Below are 23,651 nucleotides of genomic sequence, written 5' to 3'. Positions count from 1 at the left end.
CATTTCATTTTATGATTTACTATGTTTTTATCGATACTTTAAACCGTTGCCGTGTGTTTTTTGTATAATCTTGTGCTGTTGCCGCAGCTCTGGTAGCAAAGCAGCAGCAGCATCCTCATCATCGAATTGTTGTTGCTGGAATTTACTTGTATATTCACATGCAGTTTTTTTATTTATTGTTTTTTTAATATCCGTGTGCATTTGCATGTTACTTTGTTTGTTGTTGTTGCTGTAGCGGGTAGTGGCTGATGCGCTTAACAATTACTCTATACATAAGTATGTATATGCATATAAACTGTTTGGAGTTTAAAGGCAGAAATATATTTGTAATTTTGTATAAATAAGCAGCTAATTATTTTTATATGTATATACATATTTATACTATACATATATTACTTATATATCTACTACAAATATATTAGTGTTTAACTTCGTACGTGCTATATAGAAAGTGTTTGCTTTGCTCACGATGATGACTTCAACTGTTCTAGTAAAAAAATACAAATATATTTTTCAATTAATTTTGAGAAAGTCTGCTAAGATGTCATACTACCTTGTTCAATAATAACTTCGTACACACTCCCACAATATACGAGTAAACTTAGTGGTCTTCATGAAACTTCCATGTTAGTTTCTCATACGCCCTGGTGGCTTATCGCTTCGTTTTTTGCACTCTTTGTATAAATCTTAATTCATATATATTATACTGGTAAATAATATTATATTTTTGATGTTTAGTTTAAACTTAATTTAATTTAACTTACTTAACATAACATAACTTCTTTAAACTTGGAAATCTTAAGTGAACTTTGTCTTTAAGCTATGTAAAACGAATTATGGGGGAATCATATCAAACCGAATGCTCTAAATTTTGTGCTTTTAATATTTTTATATTAAATACTGCGAATTTCTAAGGAAATAGATTCATATATTTTTAATATTATAAATATATCAGAATTTTCGACCATCCGGCTGGCTTTACTCTAGCTGATTGGTTTTTTAGTAAGTGGCATATTAATGGTATGTGGTATTGGGAAAAATAGATAAAATCGGGTTAATACTACCCCAAATTTCATATACTACATACAACAATAATTGTCGTTTTTCTAACAAACTTTATGCCGAATATGCCGGTCAGTGTATGAGTTTGTATAATATGTGTCTCTAAAATTGCTTCGATTTCGAGTCTCTAGTTGACGTTTTACACCTTAAATATTTCCTTGGTTTTGATTCTTGCAAGTTACAAGAATATAAAATGTTTGCTTGCACTCGAGCTTAGCCCTTCTTTACTTGTTTCTATTTAATTTGAGCTTTATAACTTATTCAGCGCCCTTTGAAGTACGTTTTTAGGAAGTGTGGATAACCAATCAATAACATCTTATATTGTGTGCTTATTCAGCGCTCCTTTTAAGCAATTCAGCTACTTAATTTCAAGCTAATCTTTGTGTTCATATAATATGGATGCATTTCTTAAAAAAAGTGTTTTTTTTAATGTTTATTCAGCGCTATTTAAAGCAATTCAGCTACCTTATTTCAAGTACTGAACATTAATCTTACTTATTTTCACTGCTTCCATAAAATAAGTATGCATTTATTGCAAGCCGATGTATATATGTACCTGCTTATTCCTTGCTCTTATAAGCAATTCAGCTACCTAATTTCAAGCTATCCTTTGTGTGCATGTAATAAGGATACATGTCTTAAAAGCAGTATTTACAAAATGTTTATTCAGCGCTCCTTTGAGCAATTCAGCTGACTTATTTCAAACGCGGAACTATGATTTAACTTATTTTCACTGATTTCCTAGAACAACTACGCATTTATTTGCATAAAATAGTCATGCTTATTCAGCGCTCCTTTGAGCAATTCAGCTCTGTAATTTGAACCTTTCCTTTGCATGCAATTCAGCTTTCTAAATTCAAGCGCAGCTATATAATAAATCAATACTTACTTTCATTTATACTCTATAACGTAGTGATGCTCGAGTTTCATCACCTCAATATTAGATCGAAACGTTTTTTAGCTCGCATAAATTAAGTTTCCATTATTACACAACTTTATTGTTCAAGTATCAAATTTCTTTCCAAAAAATGGAATAGTATACGATGTATTTCATCAGTAAAATTTTTAAGTCCGTGCAATTAAAATGGTCTAACAGACCCAAAATCTAATTATTATGAACCATTTGTAGCAGCTTAAATGCTAATTCAAGTTGACTGCTCAGACTATCAAGTGTCTGACAAACCGTGAGAATCTGTTTTAATGTGTCGACAATAGCATTGTCAGCTTCGTCAACCGTTGTTACCTTAAATACCCGCCTACCTTGATTCTTCAAGTACCCTTGGCTATCATTCTACTCACACTTATCGCTGCACAGTTTTGTTATCACTCCCACCACATTACTCCCTCTCTACCTTCCCTAAGTAATTATCCAGTCGTGTCTATCGCATCACTGCTTCTAACAGCTCACTTACCCTGCCAACCTCTTGAAATCATTCGATACAAATACCTTTTTTTCTCTACTCAGTACTTTGACATTGTGTGAATTAGGCCAGGGTTAAATGCTTAAATAGCGTGCTAATGGCGTACCCCCACCGTTCTCCGCATCAATGTCATTTGAACTTCTGTTTAATCGCTTTACATTTGTACGTGATTTGCGGCAAATTTAGGCTAATAGCTGCTTACAAGACAGAAGTCTATTAAATAAAGGCAAAAAATGCAAAACAAAGCGATAACAAATGACTTCTTGCTGCGCCAGCGTCGTGGGTTAGTTTTTAAAGTACTAAACTTGGCAGCAGATAGGGTCGTAAAAATTTTTAAATTTAATTTATGCTGCAAAATCCAAATATATTCGAAAAAAAAAAGAATAAACTTTATTTACTGCAGGAAATTTCGAGGAAAAGCTAATATATAATCAGTTCACACTAAGCTTTACTGTTCGCATATATTATTATGCGAAAAGTGGCAACTCTGACCTTAATTCAAATTTAATGTTTTTGATTTAAACTTTTTTAACGGTGACTGCCGACAAATAAACAGATATGCCTAAAGTAATTTTATTGTTTTAACTTTTGTGGTAGTTGGTAACTCTGTTCAAAAATATGTTCAAATGAATACTTTCTGTGAGAGATTTATGTCTTATACCCCGTTTATAATATAAGATTAGTTTTTATTTTTTCCAAAGGTGGCAGCTCTATTCCAAATTTTTTTTTTAATTAATGATTTCAAGATTTTTTTTTTAATATTTATACATACATAATAATACATTATACTTCAGTGGTCTAAGATATCCACATATAGATCTAAAACTCAGGAACTAAAGGTGTTTCGAAAATTTGTCATGTTAATATGCAATTATTTATATACATATATTACAGTACAGCCCGCAAAGCCCATAATTAATTCCTCTACTATTTTCTTCTTTACAGTATCACAAACAAATGTCACCCACACAACTGCAATCGGTGTTCCACGTCGACGATGTGAACGCCGTACCACACTATGAAGTCGTGCAGCTGTTGCATAACAGTTTTGACGACGGTTTGGCGTCACTCCCTGAACATTATCGTCGTCGCCGGCGACGCAGCATCAACAGTGTCGATGGAGATGCTCGTCCAACCATCAAGGAGCCACATCATGTGAAGAAGGATTTGAGTAAAAATCCTTATTATAGTGAATTGAAAGCGGCCGCAAATACGCCAGGTGCTGGTGGTGTGAATAGTCTACAGCAAGCGGCGAATGGCAAATTCGCTGGTGATTTACGCGAGTTAAAAGAGCACAAAGTTTCGTTTAATGCTTTCGGTGAGAATTTGAATTTAACCTTGAAGAGAACGGATAGTCTGTTCAAGGGCGGTTCCCCGCATACGTTGCGTATGTGGACTGTGCGCGATGAGGCAAATGCGACGCATGGTTTGGATATGCAGGAGGTTTTCGATGAGGTAAGTGAAAGCAATTATATTATGCTGAATATAAGAAACTAGCTATAAGTAAATGAAAAAGCTTGCTGAAGTATTACATATATTGTGGTACTGTAACTTCATTTTGTTCTTAAATTAGGTATTGATGCTATTCAGCGCAACTTAGCAATAACAAACTTAATTCAGCTTAGCTGAATATATAGTATGAATTATATAGATATATGGAGTAAACGATATGTCACCTTTACTACCCTAAATCTTTTAATTCAGCACTTTTTGGTATTAAAATTAGATCTACAAATCTAAATTTGAGCAACTTTATGCCAAAAAAATTGTATTACATATTATTTTATACAATAACTCGTTTCTGTTTAAGTAAATTTGGCACTATGTTAAATTTTTTTATATTCAGATCACATATTCAGCTCACAAAGAATTCATTAAGCGCTTGTTTAGAATTATTTTTTTTCGTAAAGGGGTTTTATATAATCAGCACGCTTATATTATTAAAATACAAGCAAACATAATACTTTTTCAGCTTTATTACGAACATATAGAATATAGAAATTTAAGCTTTATAACTTATTCAGCGCATTTTGCAATATGTGTTTTATGGAATGCTACTGCGCTTCAAAAAATACCATGCATTAAATGTTTATTCAGTGCTATTTTAAGCAATTCAGCTCCCTGATTTCAAGCGCTGAACTGTAATTTAACTTATTGCCACTATTTTCATGGATCAAATATTGCAATTTATTGCAAGCAACTGTCACTGTATAATATTAAGTGCTCTTTTAGGCAATTCAGCTCATTAAATTCAAACGCTGAATTATATTCAGTGAGTCCGATGACTTTTTTATATTTTTTATTTGAATTACTATAGAATTTATATTCAGTACAGCCGGGCTGTTCGTGCTTCATCACTTTGATACTGCACCGTAAGGCACTTCAGCCCGAATAAATTAGTTTTCTATTATTACACAATTTTTATGTTTCGCCTTTTTTGGAGACTTAAGTGTCATAGCCGATGGCGTGGCTTGTATTTATCTTACCCCTCGTGCTTCTTTCATTAAGTGATATTTTTTTAATTGCGTGTGACCACCTTACCACTTTCATTTTTATGGCAAATTTTGCATGCCTTGCTGTACATGTTTTTGCTACTTTTTGCATTGTTAATCTATTTGCAAATTTAAGATTTGATTTTTTATGTTTTATAATCGACCGTTATCGCCTTTTTCATTTCACTTTCAATTTGTTCATGCATTAGGCAGCTCTGTACTTTCGTCGGTAATTTCTTTATTGAACGTTCATGTCTGTAAACACAGATGTATTTACCTACCAATTTATTTTCGCAGGTAATCAGGCAAGCACTCGTGCCCTCAGGGTGTGAATTAATAAAGCTGTAAATGCCACGCCATGTTATATATACATATTTGCTTCCGCTATGAATATGAATGTAGAGTTGGTAGTGTGTGTACTTTCTTTTTACGTGATCTTGAAAATTTTTATTTTTTGGAAAATTATGTTTCACTTTTTTAAAAAACAAAGATTAAATAATATGCGTCAAATTTTCAACTCATTATTAGTTCGCCAAGTGTAGGTGCTTAGTCGAAAAACGCAAAACCATATAATTCTCTTTTTCTGACTCCGACTACTTCTTTTGGGAAAGTAAATTTATAAAGAAAGTATTATAACACATAATCTTCCAAGAGCTTCCTAGTTCTTACAAGGAGAGGGCCCCCAATAAGGAATACATTTATTAATACAGATAGCAAGACGGCTTTAAAATCATTTCTTCCTTCCTTAGGGTTCCATCAAAGTTAGTGAATATAACATCCTAATTTACGATAAACCAATAATAGGTTCCAGGGCACAGTAATATGTCTGGAAATTGTGAAGCAGAGCCAGCACTGACATTAGAATAAAATTAGACTTCGGAAAAGAGGGCATTATATATGCCGCACACATGCCTAACTATTAACATTTAAAAGGAATGATATAAAAGCTCTAGGTAGAGTGCTGACAGCTCAGTGTCTAATTGGCGCTAAAGATCCATAACCTCTTCTTTACAAATGCAAGGCTTTGTATAGGAAAATATTCGTAATTATCGGGAATTTTTTGACGATGTAGATACAACTTTTTGTATTGTTGAACTTCATTAAAATCACAGAACGGTTCAGAGAGGAGGCACAATACAGTGAAGGGATTTTAGTTCAGGTAGTATCACAATAACACTTCCTTGGAAATATTTGTCTGTTTTATACTGTATTCAAGGGGGGCAACTGGAAGGAACTGTTGAACTAAGTTATATAAAGTTACATCGAAAACTGATTTCTTGAGCTCGAAATCAGAAATAATTACTTTTTACGCTTCAGCTAGGTATTTGAAACTGGATTTCTGACCTTGTGACGTCTGATTTGATTTTTTTCACAGGTGAAAGTCATTACCAGTTTTAAAATCGCTTCTAACACATGCTTATACATTTTTAGAAGCTTTTTTGGACAAGATATTCTTCACATAGCTAAAGGCTAAAAGTAACACTTTTTCTATAATTTTTCATTTCGGTTCAGTTAGACCCCACAAATTATTGAGTAACGATTTAAAATAGTTCAAGAATTTTTTTTGAGAGATTTGAGGTCCAAATTTATTTGCTTCACTTTTTACGTAGACTTAGAGTTATATAGGGATAAAGGGAGGGAGAGAGAATACCGAAAAATACCTTATCTTAGAAGCTTTTAGACAGTAAAGAAAAGCAAAATATTAAAATATTAACGGAAATATTAACCAATTTACGTATTAAAAAATTCAGAAATTATGTAAAAGTATATTTATTGCTGTTTTTTTAGTTTTATTTTACATTTTAATCCCTCTAAAAATCCCTGTACTCTTCTCCCAAAAGCTAATTTTGTATCTCTCCGCTTGGTGCTTGATGTCCATCAGCAGCATAAGTCGCTCGCTTAGTATTTACTCGAATGCTTGGTATTATTTTTGCTCTAACGCTTTTTGTTATTTTTGTGTAATGCTTACTTTTTTGCTTGCTGCTTTTACTTGCTTGCTACTTCTTTTACTTTGGCTTGCTTTTTAATGCTTCATATATTTTTTATTTCGGGGAAATAAAATTTCTTCTCTTACTTCATATTTCATTTCGCTTTCGTTGCATAATTTCTAATCAACAGAAGTAGATAAAACAACAACAAAAATAAAAAGTTTGCATAAATATCAGCAAGCCCACTTTGCATGCGGCGCGCAACCGCGGTGGCTGTAACACATTTTTGCATTGCATCCCACTGTGAGCGCTCCCGCCGTTATTTGTTGGCCTCAATCCCCATTGCCGGCCTATTCCCTGCGATTTCACGCAAGTCGCGGCACTGTGCCGCAAAAACCACAAAATGTTGCAGACTAAAACCGCTTTTTGCCACACCGTCTAACTGGCAGCTTCACTCACTCACGCTCTCACTCTCACCGCGCACTTAGTTGCCGCTTATTGCAATGCCCCTCTGTTGCAACAGTGCGCCGTGCCTGCAACATGTCTAACCGTTAGTAAAAGTGCTAGCGTGCTACAACTTTGTTTTTGTGTTCCATACTTTTTTACTTTTAATGTTAGTTTTTGTTGTTGCTCTAATTACGTATGCGCATTCGCAATTGGCGTGCCTAATGCAAATCGCTGGCGTTTGCGCTGTGCAAAATCAATCGTACTTCGAATTGAATCGAAAGCAAAACAAATAGAAAACCGTTAGATACACAAACAGTCAGTCAAACAGTACCCAAACACACACACACACACACACACACATAAATCGTTATTATTTGTAATGAGTGTCCATTTGCGCTCAAGGGTCCATCGCGTGCGCTGCTTTAGTGCGATTTGTCTTTCCCCTCCACTTCTGTTTTGTTTGTTTACTGGCAATTCGTTACATTTAATTTTCGATTTTGCCTCATTACCGACTGGCAATCGCATTAACATTAAGCCAAATAATAATAATGAGTGGTGTGGGGAGTGAAGTTCGTTGCTTAAGTCTTTCGTTTGCGCCGTTACATTTTTATGTAATTGCCTGTTTTATACTACGAGTACCGTTAGGAAAACAGTAAATTGGAATTAATCGCCCAGAAACAGGAAAAATAATTGGCATACATACATATATTATGATATTTGAAATGTTTATATATTTAATTTTTCTATTTTTCTTGTACAAAAAATTAATAAGTGTACCTGTTGTGCTCAACAACCGCACCTAAATATTTTTGGCGCATTGTTTTGTGTTTTCAACACATTAAATGCCACAATTGCAGCAGGTGTGGGTGCCGGCTGGCTCAACACTTCCTTGTGTGGATTGCTGGAAGCATTGGCGATTCATTTATTTTCATATACACTTTTAAGGTTATGTTACACAGTTATTTAGCAGTAGTCATACAAACTAGCAACTTATTAAAATATTGTTTGATAGCCGTATTTATAAAGTTGGTTAGGAAAATTATTTAATATAATTGGAAATTTTTTTTAATGAAAATTCGTTCGTATGTGTAGTTGCAATCGTGAGCTATCTTCGATTAAGTGTAAAACCGGATTTACTGCATATTCAGAACGTATATTTATTCATTCTTTCAGTATTTAACATCAAATGTATAAACTATTGATAGCAAACGAATAACTATTTATAAATTTCAGTTCATAAAAAAAATTCAGAACGTATCAATCATAATCGCATTGAGGACAAAAATATTTACATTGCGAAAATTGAATATAAAATGCAAAATATTTAACTATTCATCAGTATTTATTTTGTTGCTTTCAAACTAATTCCCCACCAGATGTATTTAATACATTTATGCCACGATTTTTCCAGTCCTGCTTTCATAAGCACTTTTTGGGATGAGCTCAGCTCTTTCATCAAATTTTGTTTTATATCTTCGATTTGAACGGGCCTCACGGAGAGGCAACTTCAGTTTGGGGAACAAGAAAAATCACAGGGAGCCAAATCTGGTGAATACGGTGCTTGATCAGTAGTATTAATTGCGTTTTTGGCTTTAAATTTCATCACAATCCTGGCTCGATGCGATGGTGTATTATCATCGTCTAAAATCCATGAATAGTTCCACCATAATTCCCGCCATTTTCGACGAATGCTGTCACGCAAATGCCTCAATAAAGCCAAATCGACATCCTTATTGACCATCTGTCCCTCCGGAAAAAAATCATGATTACCAAATCACGAATGTCGGAAAAACAATGAGCATTACCTTGATTTATAAGCGGCTTTGGCGTGGTTTTTTGGTTTTTTCGCTCCATTCTGCTGATTGTTGTCTTGTTTGCATGTCAAACTCATGATTCGTCGGCAGTTATAATGCTCTCCATAAATATGGGATCGGAATTCGCACGTTCAAGCATATCCTGACCTTTTTACGATACGCTTTTTGAAAAAAAATCAGCTTTATCGGGATGAATTTAATACCTAAAATATCCTTTCATTTGAATGAACTCGCTGGAGATGTCGAGCTCACTTGCCATCTTTCTAATACTTGCGTGACAATTTTCAGGCACCATATCCTTCACTTTTTTGATATGTTCATCAGTTCCGGTACCTTTTTTGTCACAGTGTATATATCATTTAAGAGAGTCTAGAAATAAAAAAATTGCTTCTTTTTTTTATATTTTCGAAATTCAAATTATTTTCGGAAATGTAGGCATTTTACTGACCCGGTATTTAAACCGGTTAGGCTTTACGCTAAACTTTAAACGCATTCTTTCGAATCTGTATTTTTCAATACGGCACCCGGGATTTCTTATGCTCAACTGGACCGATAGACCTTAAATTTTAGAGAGTCTGCTTTATGGCCTCTAGACATGTCTGGAACCATCTATAGTCGCGACTGTCTGTTCTGAACTTTAAAATTTTTTTTGGAAATATTGGTTTTTTCTCAAATAACATTCTAACATTTTGTCAAAACTTTCTACATTACTTAATTAAAATATTTCTTCAGGTTATACATATTTTTTTTAATTTTCATGTTTTATATATATCTTTTTTCTCCCACTCAACCCTCCACCACTTTCCTGGGCCAATTGCACGAAGTTACGCGATAATTTATCAAACTGTTAGCTTTTCATTGTTTACGCCCTAGCGGCAATTAAATGCTTAACGCTTTTACTCTCAAATTCACGTTTCTGTTGTTTTTTCTCTTCACTTTGATAAAAGTAAAACTTCAAAAGTGTGGCAGGTTACCAGCCCAACCGCCAGCTGCCTTGTCTCGAATGCGGAAAAGTTATTGCCCGCCAGCAAGAAAGTGGTAATAGTTGTTGTTTTTATTGTTGTTACCTTTAACTATTGCTGATGGTTCGCAGTATGTGTTTGGTGCTGTAGAAAGGCGCGTCATGCGTGGGTGGTTTCGGCCATAAAACTCACATAAAAATAACGGAAAGCAAAAGCAATGCTGAAGGCAGGGCTTGAAATGAAGGTGAAAAAGAGGAAAATAATGGAAAAAAGGGAAATATTAAATTGAAAAGAAAAATGTATGCGTTGACAGAAAACTTGTTTTGTTGCCCACTTTCGAAGTGCTTTTGAATATTTATTTGAATTTGCTTTGAAGTAAAGATAGTTACATATATGAGGATGTGTGGGGTAATATATACTTGGGGGAGTGATGGATAAAAATATTTTTTTACTATTCTTTATATTTATATGAAATGTGGCAGTTTTGAAACTAAGGAATTTTCTTTTTAAAACTAAAAATGTCTTTATGCCTTATAACAATAAGAAACTTTTTTCATAAAAGTGGTGATTTCTATTTTTTTGAGTTCTGACTTTTTTTCCTTTTTTTTGTATGCTTGCAAAATTAAAAAAAAAGAGGTGAACAATTTTTTTCAATTTTAAAATTTTATTTTTTTTTTTTCTTTGTAAGTTTTTAATGTCATAAATTTTTTTTTTTATTTTTTTTTTTTAATTTAAACTTTTTTAACGGCATTTCGCACATAAAAAATAAAGGGTTACTTTTATAGCTGAACAAATTCTAACTTTCATTTTCAAATTTTTTTCACAAAAAATGTTTCACACAACTGAAATGAGTTGCTTTCTTAATTTTTTCACATAATACATATCATTCTCTCGGTATCTATGAAAAATATTAAATTTTTGAGAGAAACTGCGGTGGCAGATATCTACCATACGAAATTTGGGTGAAATTTGCTTTGAAAACTGCGAAAATGCCTTGCGCTGCTTCATTTCCGCATTTTCACTGCAGACACTTGACACGAAAGACTTAAGACAGAAACTTGTTAAGTTGTTGAATGCTTAGGCAGCAATCAGCCGACTGTGATAAACGATGCTGAGTGGACAAGTGAAATTGCTGTGATTTACATTTACTAAACAACTTAAGACATTAAATTTTATTTCAGTTTCTTAAATTTGTTTTTATATGTATTAGACAAACATATACATATGTATGTACCACATGTAACATGTATACATCTATAAAAGTTGAGTTAAAAAATACGAGAAAAATTAGTCTGAAAAATACAATAGATCCATCTGACATTGTGAATAGTTTTTCTTAATTATTTTTTAAGTTAAAAAAATTTCATATGAAAAAAATTTCCAACTGCTTTTTTGGAAATTAATTTATCAAAATAAAATTTTTTCCCATAAATTTGCTTATAAATATGATGAATACTACTCCCAAAATCGCACACACAGCTCACCGCAACTCTCTACAGCATGAATTTTTTTCTCCGATTTTTTGAAATTTTAATAACTTAAATATTTTTACAATTACGTAATAAAAACAGTTTCATGCTTCAATGCGAAAATCGTAAGCATTATTATTTTGCATTATTTCGCCTTTACTCACAACTTGTCGAATCGGTTTGCGAAACAAACTCATCGGGAGAATTGAAGGTTTCCCTACAATTCGAAATAAGGGCGTGACCAACTATGAAATTGGTAATTTATATGTTGCAATTGATCGCAGCGAATTTGCATAATTTGGTTCGGCACGAGCCAGTGATTTTCAGATGCGATGAACCGTTGTAGTTGCCAATAAAAGACTTAAGCAACGAACTGCGCGAACATTGTTGTGGCAACGAACTAATTTGTAGCAGTTGCTAATACAGCATACGTATATACATACAGTGGCGTGCACAAATGAGTACATAATTCATTTCTTTACTTTTCTGAACGATAAAATAAGTAATAACAAAGAAAATAAAAACAAATATTTTTTCGTTTATTCGTTGTTCCATTCTAAATAAAACAACAAAAAATTCAAAACATAAAGCAACAAATTCTTAGAGATAAAACACCATAACAAAAATAACTCGTATGTACTTCAATTTTGCACTTTTCAATAAAGTTGTTAGTGGAGCATTTTTTTAGTACTTGGTCCATAACCCTTTATTTTTTAGTACCGTATTAATACGCTTTGGCATGCTTTCAACAAGTTCCTGTATTATTTCTTTTGGTACATTCTGCCACTCCAGCTGTACTCGTGCCCACAGCTCTTCTAGGTTTGATGGAGCTGATTGGCACAACCCCAGCCGTCTTCCCACGATTGACCATAAATTCTCAATCGGGTTGAGGTCGGGGCTTTGGGCTGACCAATTCATCAGACGAAAATTTTGCTCACTCAACCATTTTTTCACTATTTTCGCAGTATGCTCTGGGTCGCCATCCTGCTGAAACACGACTTCTTCTTCAGGATAGGCACACTTGTCAACGAACTCGGGAAGATGAGTCTGCAAAATGGTGAGGTAGTCTTCCTTCTTCATTATACCTTCAATTCTGTGTAATGGCCCAATATGCCACCAAGTAAAGCATCCCCAAACCATGATGTTTCCACCACCATGCTTCACAGTTTGCTTGACGTGGTGGCGTTGAATGGTATCACCAGGGCGACGCCAGCAGTACTGCTTACCGTCCGATTGGAAACGATTAAATTTTGATTCATCTGACCAAATAACTCGTTGCCAGTCATTTATCGTCCAATTTTTATGCTCTCTTGCAAATTTCATTCGCGCCTTTTGGTTCTTTTTGGACAATGCAGGTTTATTTTTTTTAACGGCTGAAATATAGCCAATGTTGTGGAGCGCTCGTCGTGCTGTCCATTCACTAACGTGCTTATTTTTGGCAACTAAAGTATTTTTCGGTGTAATGGTCTTGTTCTGCCTCATTTCTGCCATCATAAGACGTGCATCCGCGTCGGTCAACAGTTTGCGGCGGCCTTTGGTTTGCTCTTTGGGAGCAGTATGTCGTCTTTTTTGAACGCGAATGACCACAGATTGACTAAAATTTAACTCCTTGGCTATTTCCCGAGATGAAGCACCATTATTTGTTAAGGAAACTACATTATTCTCCACATCACGCCATAACTTTTTAATTTTTTTTAAATACAGAATATTTTTGCGGTACACTTGATATAACACTTTATTTATAACTAATCACACGTTTTTACACATAAATTTGCATTACTGGTCGTAGACGATAGCAAACAATTCAAAACTAACGGTATAAACTGCCTTTATGCTGAGTACATACAAAAGTGCAAAATTGAGTACATGCGAGTTATTTTTGTTATGGTTTTTTATCTCTATGAATTTGTTGCTTTATGTTTTGAATTTTTTGTTGTTTTATTCAGAATGGAACAACGAATAATCGAAAAAATATTTGGCTTTATTTTCTTTGTTATTACTTATTATATCGTTCAGAAAAGTAAAGAAATGAATTATGTACTCATTTGTGCACGCCACTGTATATTTACATACAAATATACATATACTTGTAAAAATAAATAAATACATATACAAAATAAGTTTTGATTACTTTTTTTGCAATGCTGCATTATTCTACCTGTTTGAGCCGCTTCAAGACATTGTAAATATTTTTTTTTTTATTTTACTGAAACAAAATTGTATGTAATGAAATTATTTTAAATGCAATATAAAATAGAAAACAATGTATTACAAAGTGTATTCCAAAGTAAACAGGACTTTTCGAATCTAGCATCCCCTGGTGCCGCCATCTATATGTCGACTGGTGCGTTAGAATCTGCTATTTTAATCAATTATCCAGTGAAAATTTCATGACATTTCATAGATTGGAAGTGAAGTTATTTCGTTTTAAGTGTCAGTATATTTTTGTTATCGCTGCAAAAATGAGCTTCGAACAAAGAGCCAACGTTAAATTTTGTTTTAAAATTGGTAAAACCTTTACCGAAACGTTTCAATTGATAAAACAAGTTTATGGCAATGATTCCCTATCCCGTAGCAGAGTGCACGAGTGGTTTCAACGTTTTCAAACAATTCACGATCAACATGTTGGCCAATCATCGCGCATGGAGAAACCAGAAGAGAAGACAATACTGATTTGTTTTTATGATTTCAAGGGTATTGTCCACAAAGAATTTGTTCCACCCAAACGTTAGTTTGGAGTTTTGAAGCGTTTGGTGCGCCGTATTCGACGTGTTCGGCCCGAATATCGCGAAGATGAAAGTTGGCGTTTGTTGCACGATAATGCGCCGTCTCATCGATCTACGCTTGGGACCGATTATTTGAGCAAAAATTACATTGTAACCATTAGCCGCTCCCCGTATTCACCTGATATGGCACGGTGCGACTTATTCCTCTTCAGAAAAATGCATTCGCCCATGAAAGAAAAGCGTTATGCAGACGTAGAGGCCATTCAAAAGGCTTGCACCGGCATACTGGCGGACATACAGGCCAACGAGCTAAAACACTCGTCCGACATGCTTTTGGATCGTGCAAAAATCTGTATTGAAGCAGAAAGTGACTATTTTGAATAAAACAAAATGATTTTGCCGAAAAAACCATTTGTTCTGTTGTTTTTTTTTAAGTCCTGCTTACTTTGGAAAACACCTTGTATTTTAGTTAATCCTGAAATCTATTGGTTTTCTTAATTAAATTTAATATTTTAATAATATTAACCAAAATAATTAAAAATTAAAGTTAATTATTAATAATGCTAAGAATTTCATATAAAAACTACTTTGAGCAAGAATTCTTGTACAAGAATGAAATAAAAAAATATGAAAATATGAAATTAACTTTTTTATTATTGGAAAAACAGTAATAAAAATAAATTTTTGAAAATAAATTTAAGAAATTATTTAATTATAATCTTAAAGCTAATATATATATATTTTTTTTCAATTAAAAATAAGAAAATTGTTAAAAAAAAATTGTTCATTGTAGGTTCGGTATCTTCATATGATATATATTTATAAATTCTATAATGTTTGCCATTTAGGTAGTTGTAATTTTATTATATACCGAAATCTTTAAATTAATACTTAGAGAATTTTTATTTCGCGATATATCGATAAACATACATACATACATATATCTACAAACATATGAAATATTTAAAAGCTAAAAGCCTACAAAAATAAAATTTATTTTAGAAATAGTTTTTTGATCAGATCTCATACCATAAAAGAAATTATTCACATTACTCATTAAATTAATTTCCAAAATTTATTTATTTCAACATGTTTAAAAAATTTGCCCCTCGTTAAGCATTTATTGCTTTACACTTTTGTTTTAAATTTAACTGGCTTCCGTTTTTGTTGTTGTGCCCATTACTTAGTAGCTGCCTCTCATTTGCTCTATGTAATTCCGCATTTCCGGTAAATAATTCTTGCCATTTTATGAGAATTCGTTATAGCTTGCCGCTTTTTTGCGCCGAAATGCGTTATAATTAGCGTAAAAATGAAGCAAATAACAAAAAAAAAAACTACAGTAAAATGAAAATGCGATGCCGTGCAATTCACTAAAAACGATTATAATGACAGTCAGCGATTTCTGTGCCGGCTGGCAATTTCCGGCGTCATTTACGGTTGTTGCAATTTCGCGGCGGCACAGAACAGACCAAGTACCATGCGGCAGACTGGCTGACTACAAGCGCACAACAACTCACACAAACAGACGCCTGCATATGTATTTTGTAGAAGATAAAGGAAAACTTGCACGAAGCGACAGCGGCCTGTGACGGAAATTAAAGCACGATTTCGCTGCGCGTTCGCTGCTTAAGTCTTTTGTTTGTCGCAGGCAGCCTTTAGCAGCCTTGAGTTTGCCTAAAATTTACCGTTATTTCGCAACTGAAAAATTGTGTTTTCTTTCTGTTTTTGTTTGTTTTGTAGCTTGGTATCAGCAGCACTTCTGGTAGTCCGCTAACGGTTACAATTCCAACGGCAATTGCCTTTTTATTTGCACCAAAATTATTGCCGTTATTATTTCCCGTAATGCAGCAATATTTATGTGTGGCCCAGCTAAGTGTTCTAGCTGATTATTTTTTTTGTTTACCTTTACATTATTGTTGGTTTTGTGCCTTTTGTTGCTGAGTCTACTTCTGCAGTCAACTAATTTGCTCTATTTTCCACCATTATTTGCATTTAAAATATTTTTTTTGGCATCTATTTTCGGCTCCACATCGTTTGTCATGAAAATCTTGAACGCCAATGCATAATTCGTGAACTGGGTCAACTTTTATTGTTGCTTAATGTTATAGCGCATAAATAAACGTGTGCTAAAGAATATCACTGCGCGGCACGTTCACGTTTGACAGATAATCGCGGCCGCGAACGCCGCAGGCCTTGCCATTTGCGACAGTTTTTTCACGAAATTTGTTTATGAAAAAAATTTTTGTAGTTTTTGGAAGCAATTAAGTTAGAAAAAATATGAAGTCACTGATGTCAGTTTTGAAAAATATTGAGGTTTATAGCTAAGGATGTTCTAAATGTAACCTACTTAATTTATTTAGGAGTTTTTTGATTAAACTTGAACTTTCATATATGTATATCTACATATATATATATATATATATATATCTATATTATGGTAAGGATACGTTTCTCTAATGAAATTTTCAATTGGCACTTGCCAGCTAGCCACTTGATGAAGCAATTAACACTTTTTCCAAATTCTCTTCTTTCTATAAAAATGGTGACCCATGTCGAGGTTCTTTACATTTTTAGGGAAAAAACACAGATACTTCAAATTTAATGGTAAATGTTTATTATCATTCGAAAGAAAATTCTTTGGCATTTATCTATTTCAAATGTTGGCAGCGAATACGCCTCATATGTTTCATTCGTTGAGTCAAATTTTGATTGGCTCGTTCGAGCATTCCGAATGGTAACTAGCGAATGACATGCGTGATGTTTTGCCTCAAGGCCTGAATCGAAGCAGGATTGTTCGCATAGACTTTAGACATATCCTCACAGCAAAAAGTCTAACGGTGTGTTATCTTGGTGGCCAATCGAAAGGCCTAAAACGTGAAATTATCTGCTCACCGAAATATTCCCTTAATAAATCCATTGATTGAAGCGATATGAAGTGGCACCGTCTTGTTGAAACTAAATGTCACCGAGATCCCGAATTTCAATTTCAGGCATCAAATAGTCGGTTTCATGGCGCGATAACTATTAGCAGTGAGGGTTATGTTCTCACCGGCATCATTTTTGAACAAATATAAACCGATGATTCCACTAGCCCACAAACCACACCAACCCGCTATTTTTTCTGGATAAGGTCTTTGTATATACCTTCATCTAAGGCTGCTATATTTTCTTCATTGCGTGGTGGACGTGATCTTCTCCGTGGAATATTATCCAATGGTGTTGCGAATACGAGTAGTACGCTCAGTTGGCTGAGTATGTTGACCATAAGTTGAGCGAAGCACGCGGTACATATTCTTAACAGAAAATGAATTTTCGAATTAGAGTTGAACAATTTGTAAAGGTTGTTCAGGCGTAGAATTTTCCATGATGAAATGCCAAGCAATACTATACAAAAATAACATGACTCAATGATCTTTCAAGAAGAGCTATTAAAAAAAGTAGTTCTTGGTCTCTTTTTATGATTTTGGCCCACTCTGGTCGTTACATTCGTCGTCTTTCAATGTTTAAACTTGTTTCTATTTTCTAGGCAAGAACTTGTCGGAACAAAGAATCAGTATCTCTCTTTCTTCTAAAAATATTAGAAGGAGTCTTCACAGAAATTGTGCAGAGCAAACATTTTAGCGATTTCGCCTTCTATCAGACTTAATTTCAAACATGGCGCAGATACGAATGACTATCTTCTGGATCTCGAAAATAAGTAGACGGTTGGCGCATAAGTCTGCATATATTTACATAGGAATAGCGTGTGTCATCGTCCAAAAATTAGAATGGTCGACCTTTTGATGATTTTTTCTAAAATGTTCAGTGCATCGTTTTCTCCTTCAAAGCATGTTAGTTTGTTAAAATTTCAAATTCTCAGCGAACAATGTGAACATATATTCTCTTAATTGTAATATATTTTATTTCAAGCCGAAAATATAATATAATCGCCAGTTCGTTATTGGCCGTTAACAGAGGACTAAAGAATAATAATAGTTAGGGCTGAATAAAAAAAAAATAATAAAAATATTGACAATATTTTGCGATAACTTTTAATATTTTGCCAGACTTTTTAAGATGTTTATTTCTATTAGCCAAACCATTGATTTTAATATAACTTTCTCTCATGTCACATTTATACTTTTTATCAGCGAAAATAGCGCCAAAAATTTCAACCAAATGCTGATAGCCGTATATTTTCCTTATTTAATTTCTTTAACTCACTCACTCACACGATTATCAACAATTTTCCCAAACTATTTCAATATTTCCAAAAATTTTACGATAATTAGCGTTAACTGAAAATTCCCCACCTTATCTATTATTTGCACTCACATACCTAAATTATTCACCTATTTAAATGAATTTTCGCATTTACCTCACCAATATTTACTCAAAGTTAAGTCACTTGCGGCGGCGTTACTTACGGCGAGTTCAAGTTGCTAATAAGCGACATGCGAACAAATAGTGCATTGTTGTATAAACTTTTTTAACTAAAAAGAAAAATAAATAAATAAGTACAAACAATAGCAGCCGATTGTGCGCCAGTTCATCGCCTTTTGGGCGCATTTTTCGCCATAATTTGCGCGCTGCAATTCGAGTCTCGAAATTTTTTTGTTATTGCCATTGTTGCATACTCCATTTTTTATTGTTTTCAGTTGGTGGGGGTTACAATAAAATTGGCCAGTGAGTAAGTGTATTGAAAGGTTTTTGCGAGTAGACGTTTGGCGCATAAGTCTGCATATATTTACATAGGAATAGTGTGAGTCATCGTCCAAAAATTAGAATGGTCGAATTTTTGATGATTTTTTGGCATTTTATTGGTGAAGGGTTCAATGCTGGAGTTGGGAAATAATTCTTAGACGGTATAAGCATAAAAATTAAATATTTTTGCATTAAAAAAGTTAGCGCTATGCATTTTAGATTCTGCGTGGGTGAGCGGTGTCTACCAGGAAAGATGTGCAAATTAATCATTTAAATGATTAAACAGTAGCTTAAACTGCAGAACCAATAAATTTAAAGCAAAAGGAGAAACTAGTTTCAGGGAAAATCCCAAAACATTGGTGCAAGCTAGTTGTTTTTTTAATTTAAAAGTGAAATGTTAAACAAAAATTTGATCAGATTCTGACAAGATTAAAAAATATGTATCTAAAAAATTGAAAAAATTAGAACTTGTTATGAAAATTAAAGTTTGATATGGTATTAAATACACATAAAATTCGGCAACATTTTAAAAATCTTTATTATTACTATTTTAAGTAATTCTCAAATCTACTAAGTATTTATAATAAAGTTCTAATATTTTTTATATAAATATTTGTAGTTAATTTATTTGATAAAAAAAAAATTATAGTTAACTTGTGGTTTGTGATATTAGAATTTGTTGTTAATTTATTTGATGAGAATCGTACCAAAGTGCGCTATGGGAGTAGTTAGGATTTAAAATTTTTTTTAGCTGAAAACTCACCCAAAAAGCTTTTTAACATTACCAGCGTGGGAAATTACATTAAAAGAAACATCTGATTTTTTGAAAAAAAAAATTAAAACTTAATTCACGTATTGAACTTTCACTTTCCACTATTTATACCGCTTTGACATATAAATTATACATTTTTACTTTCCATTAGGGTGATCCTTAAATACTTATGTCACTATATTATTCATTAAATGATCTTTATTGTATATGTAATTGTAAATCGTCCTTTCCTAAAAAATTTTTTTTTAATATATTAGGGTAACCCTTAAATGTAAATGGGGAAAGTTATTATTTTATACTAAATTTATGTGTAAAGATGAAAAAGTTTACTTCTTTCCTCACAAAATTAAAAAAAAAAATTTAATATAAGGGTGATCCTAAATTTAAGTATGGAAAAATTCTTCAAAAAAATGTTCTTTACTTAATTCACTTCTTAGAAAAGTTAAATAAAAAAGTTTGTTTTTGGGTATTGAATGAAGAAAATAAATTCCACATTTTTCTCCACATATTGTGAATTCGACTCCTAAAACAAGACAAATGTAAAATATGATTTTATTAATTTTTTTTAATTTATTTATTTATGATATTTTATTACTTAATTTATAAAATATTAATCAATTATATATGTCTAGACTACAAAATATTCTTTAGCTTAATTTTTTATGAAACACCCTAATACAAAATATAAATATTTCGGTCCCTCATGCATTTAAATGTATAAAACTTATGTGGCCATGCATACAATTTGAAGCACTCACCTTTCAAACACTGAAAACACAAGTAAATTATGAAAAATTATGAATGTCACGCGTCGGAGCACACGCATTTGCACCCGCTTACATAGATGCACACACACACCTTAAGCTAAATGACAGATTTATCAAAAATGCCCCAACCGCAAAATAATATAATTCATGAAAATTGCTAACACGTAGCCGCAGATACACACTCGTATATATACAAACTTATATATATGTATATATGTATAGATAGATATATTTGTGGTAGTAAAGACATGTGTGCATACATAATTACCCAAACGCTGCATGCATATCAATAATACGCTTAAAACAGAAGCGAAAATGGCATTTAGTAGATCCGTCTTTTAGACAAGATTCGACACACTGCCGCCTGCAAGGTTAGACCAAGCCATCGCGTCACCGTAAACCTTGGCATTGGCGCGGAGTGCGCGAGCGCGCGCTGAGGGCGCACGAATCACTCATTTGTTCGCACTTTCTGACACTCACGCGCGTATTGCGCTGCTAAAATGAACTCTTAAGCCGCTATGTGTGTATATTCACATATATATGTATAAAATGATTATCATTTCTATCGATTCGGCAAATTTATTTGTTTGCGTCTGCATGCAAATTGCTTCAACACCAAAACATGACACATTGAGTTTGCATAAAAGCGTCATGAGTGCGAAGTGCGACAATTATACACACATGGTTATTAATTTTTTACTAAAATAGCACTTCAAGCGTCAAGTGTAATCAAAGAATTTTGTTTATTTATGGATTGATAATTATTTTAGCGTAATTACTGGCAACTTTCAATGGCAAATACAAAGTCAAAATTTAATAAACAGTTTTCGATAATTTGTTGAATATATATTTTGGTTTAAATGCATGTCAGCAAATTTAAAAATATAAAAATAAGGAAAACGAAATATTTTTGAAAATAATAATTAAAACATACTTCATACACAATACTTTTATGATATCATGTTAACAACACTAAATGAAATTTAATTTGAATTTTAAACGTTTTGTAAAAATATAAAAAAATTAAATTTCAGTTTTTGTATTAAAAAAAAATCGATATATACAATACTCTCAAAGACTTATATGAATAAAATTCAAAATTAACAATTTTTTTTGGTTTCCATTTGTTTTCATATAAATATAGCAACACAATTTTATCGAGAAAATTTTTTTATACTTTAAAAAAATATGAGTCAATTACATTCATATTTTTTTAATTTTTATATCAAGCTAAAATTTACAGTAATGTGCAAATATTATTTTTTTTGTTTAATTTTATGCGTTACTAAATTTTTCTTCTTATAAAAAAACTTAAATTTTAAAGACTTTATATACACATATAAAGGAATATCAATATATTTCCAAAGTTAAAAAAAAGTTAGTATAATAATATTTTATTTTTTTTAATTTATTTATTATTTTTTTTTTGTTTTGAAAACTAATTTTCGGATATTTGAAAAAAATTTATTTTTGTCAAAAAATTAAACTGAAATTTTACTATTTTTAATAAGTAGCTAAGTTTTTATATTTCTGAAATGCAAACCTTAAATTTATATGCTAACAATTAGGTTTATTTTAGTTAAAAGCATTGCAAATATATAAATATACAATATATATTTTTAAATAATAAAAAAACCACAATTTTTTAGTTCAAAAATTAGTCAAAAAATAACACACAATTTTTTAACGTGTTATTGTAAAATTTTTTATGGTTTTCTCTAACTTGGAAAATAATTGTTGTTTTCAATGAATATTTATTAATATTTTTCAAGTTTTTATTTTCTTTTTTTTGTGTTAAATTAAAGCTGTTTTTTCGTTTTTGTACAATCTTTTCAAGTCACCGCGCCACCGGCGTGCTTTATGAACATTCGTATCAAAGAACAGCAGCTAGATAAAATAATAGATACAAGCGCAAAGAATGCCTTTTTCATTTACCATTTCAAATATTAACCGCCGATGACCTTCAATTGCTGGCACTTTATTGCCAGCAAAGCGCTTAAATGCTTAATGGAAAATATTCTTAATATGGCAGCTATAAGCTGGCGAGATACTTAGATTTTAACACCACCGCATTTAAGGTGTGACTAAATTAATCAATAAATGTTTTTGTTGTGTACTTTTGTACCGCTCCACTTTATTGTGATTTCACTTTTTAATAGTCGATTTTATTGGCTGACAAAGTGATACGGTGGCAAATGACTTGAAATAATTGCTGACTTCCATATTTGGTGAGTAGGCAATTAATGCTGTGACGGATGATGGGTGAAAAAGGTGAATTTGATATAATATAAGCAATAAAGGCACAACGTAAAAAATTTGTACTTCACACGAAAATTAACAAAAAAATGGTAATAAAATTTGAAGCTATAAAATATATAGGCAAATAGTTAAAATAACACATCACTGTTTAATATATTTTTATAAAAATGCTTTTCTTTCTTAAAGTCAAATTAAAAATTAAAAATTTTACTAAAAAAAATTTTATTTGTATTTTTATTTTTTTTTCTAATTGAATAATTTTAATTGTTGTCATAAATACATATTGAAAAAAATACATATTAAAAAAAAATTTAAAAAAATATTTTCTGTTTTCAAATTTTAATTTTAGAATTTTTTTACAATTTCACCTTTATATACATTTATAGAATATTTATTTTTTTTACATTTTTTATTACCATTAGTTTCAAGGTATAAAAATACTTTCCTCATCTCAATTTAAGAATTTTTAACTTAGTAGAATCCTTTCCTTTTACTAGATTTTCTATTAAAATATGAATATTAAAATATTTCTATTGAAATTTTATTTTTTTTTATTTCATAAAATTTTATTTTTTTTATTAAAAATATTCAAATTTAATCAGGAATAAGTTTTTAGGCATACATATTCTTTTTACTCACATAACTTAAAAAAAATTATAGAAATTAAAATGAAAAATATATTTTATAGATTTAAAAAAAATTTTTTTTTTTTAATTTTTTACACCTTTAAAATAAATTAAATTTAACAATTTTGAACATTTCTAAAAACCTTTTTTTTATTGAAAAAATAAAAACAAAAATACTTTAATATAAAAATAAAATCGAGAACGAGAATTTCAATAAAAATAT

At 31.9% G+C, this 23,651-nt stretch overlaps 1 protein-coding gene across 10 annotated transcripts in view; it reads left to right on the top strand.

Moving 5' to 3' along the window:
- The window catches only part of LOC105228706 (venom metalloproteinase 3), a 164,386-nt gene that overhangs the window by 55,650 nt on the left and 85,085 nt on the right, over nucleotides 1-23,651 (top strand). For all 10 annotated transcript variants that reach the window (XM_049453305.1, XM_049453304.1, XM_049453300.1 and 7 more), the window contains exon 4: nucleotides 3,429-3,938. In XM_049453305.1, coding sequence (XP_049309262.1) covers nucleotides 3,429-3,938 — 510 coding nt within the window. The remainder of the gene's footprint in view (nucleotides 1-3,428; nucleotides 3,939-23,651) is intronic.

This window comes from Bactrocera dorsalis, chromosome 3 (assembly GCF_023373825.1).
Source record: "Bactrocera dorsalis isolate Fly_Bdor chromosome 3, ASM2337382v1, whole genome shotgun sequence".
Lineage (NCBI taxonomy): Eukaryota > Metazoa > Arthropoda > Insecta > Diptera > Tephritidae > Bactrocera > Bactrocera dorsalis.
The sequence above is the reverse complement of the archived record's forward strand: the minus strand, read 5'-3'. Positions and strand labels throughout refer to the sequence as shown.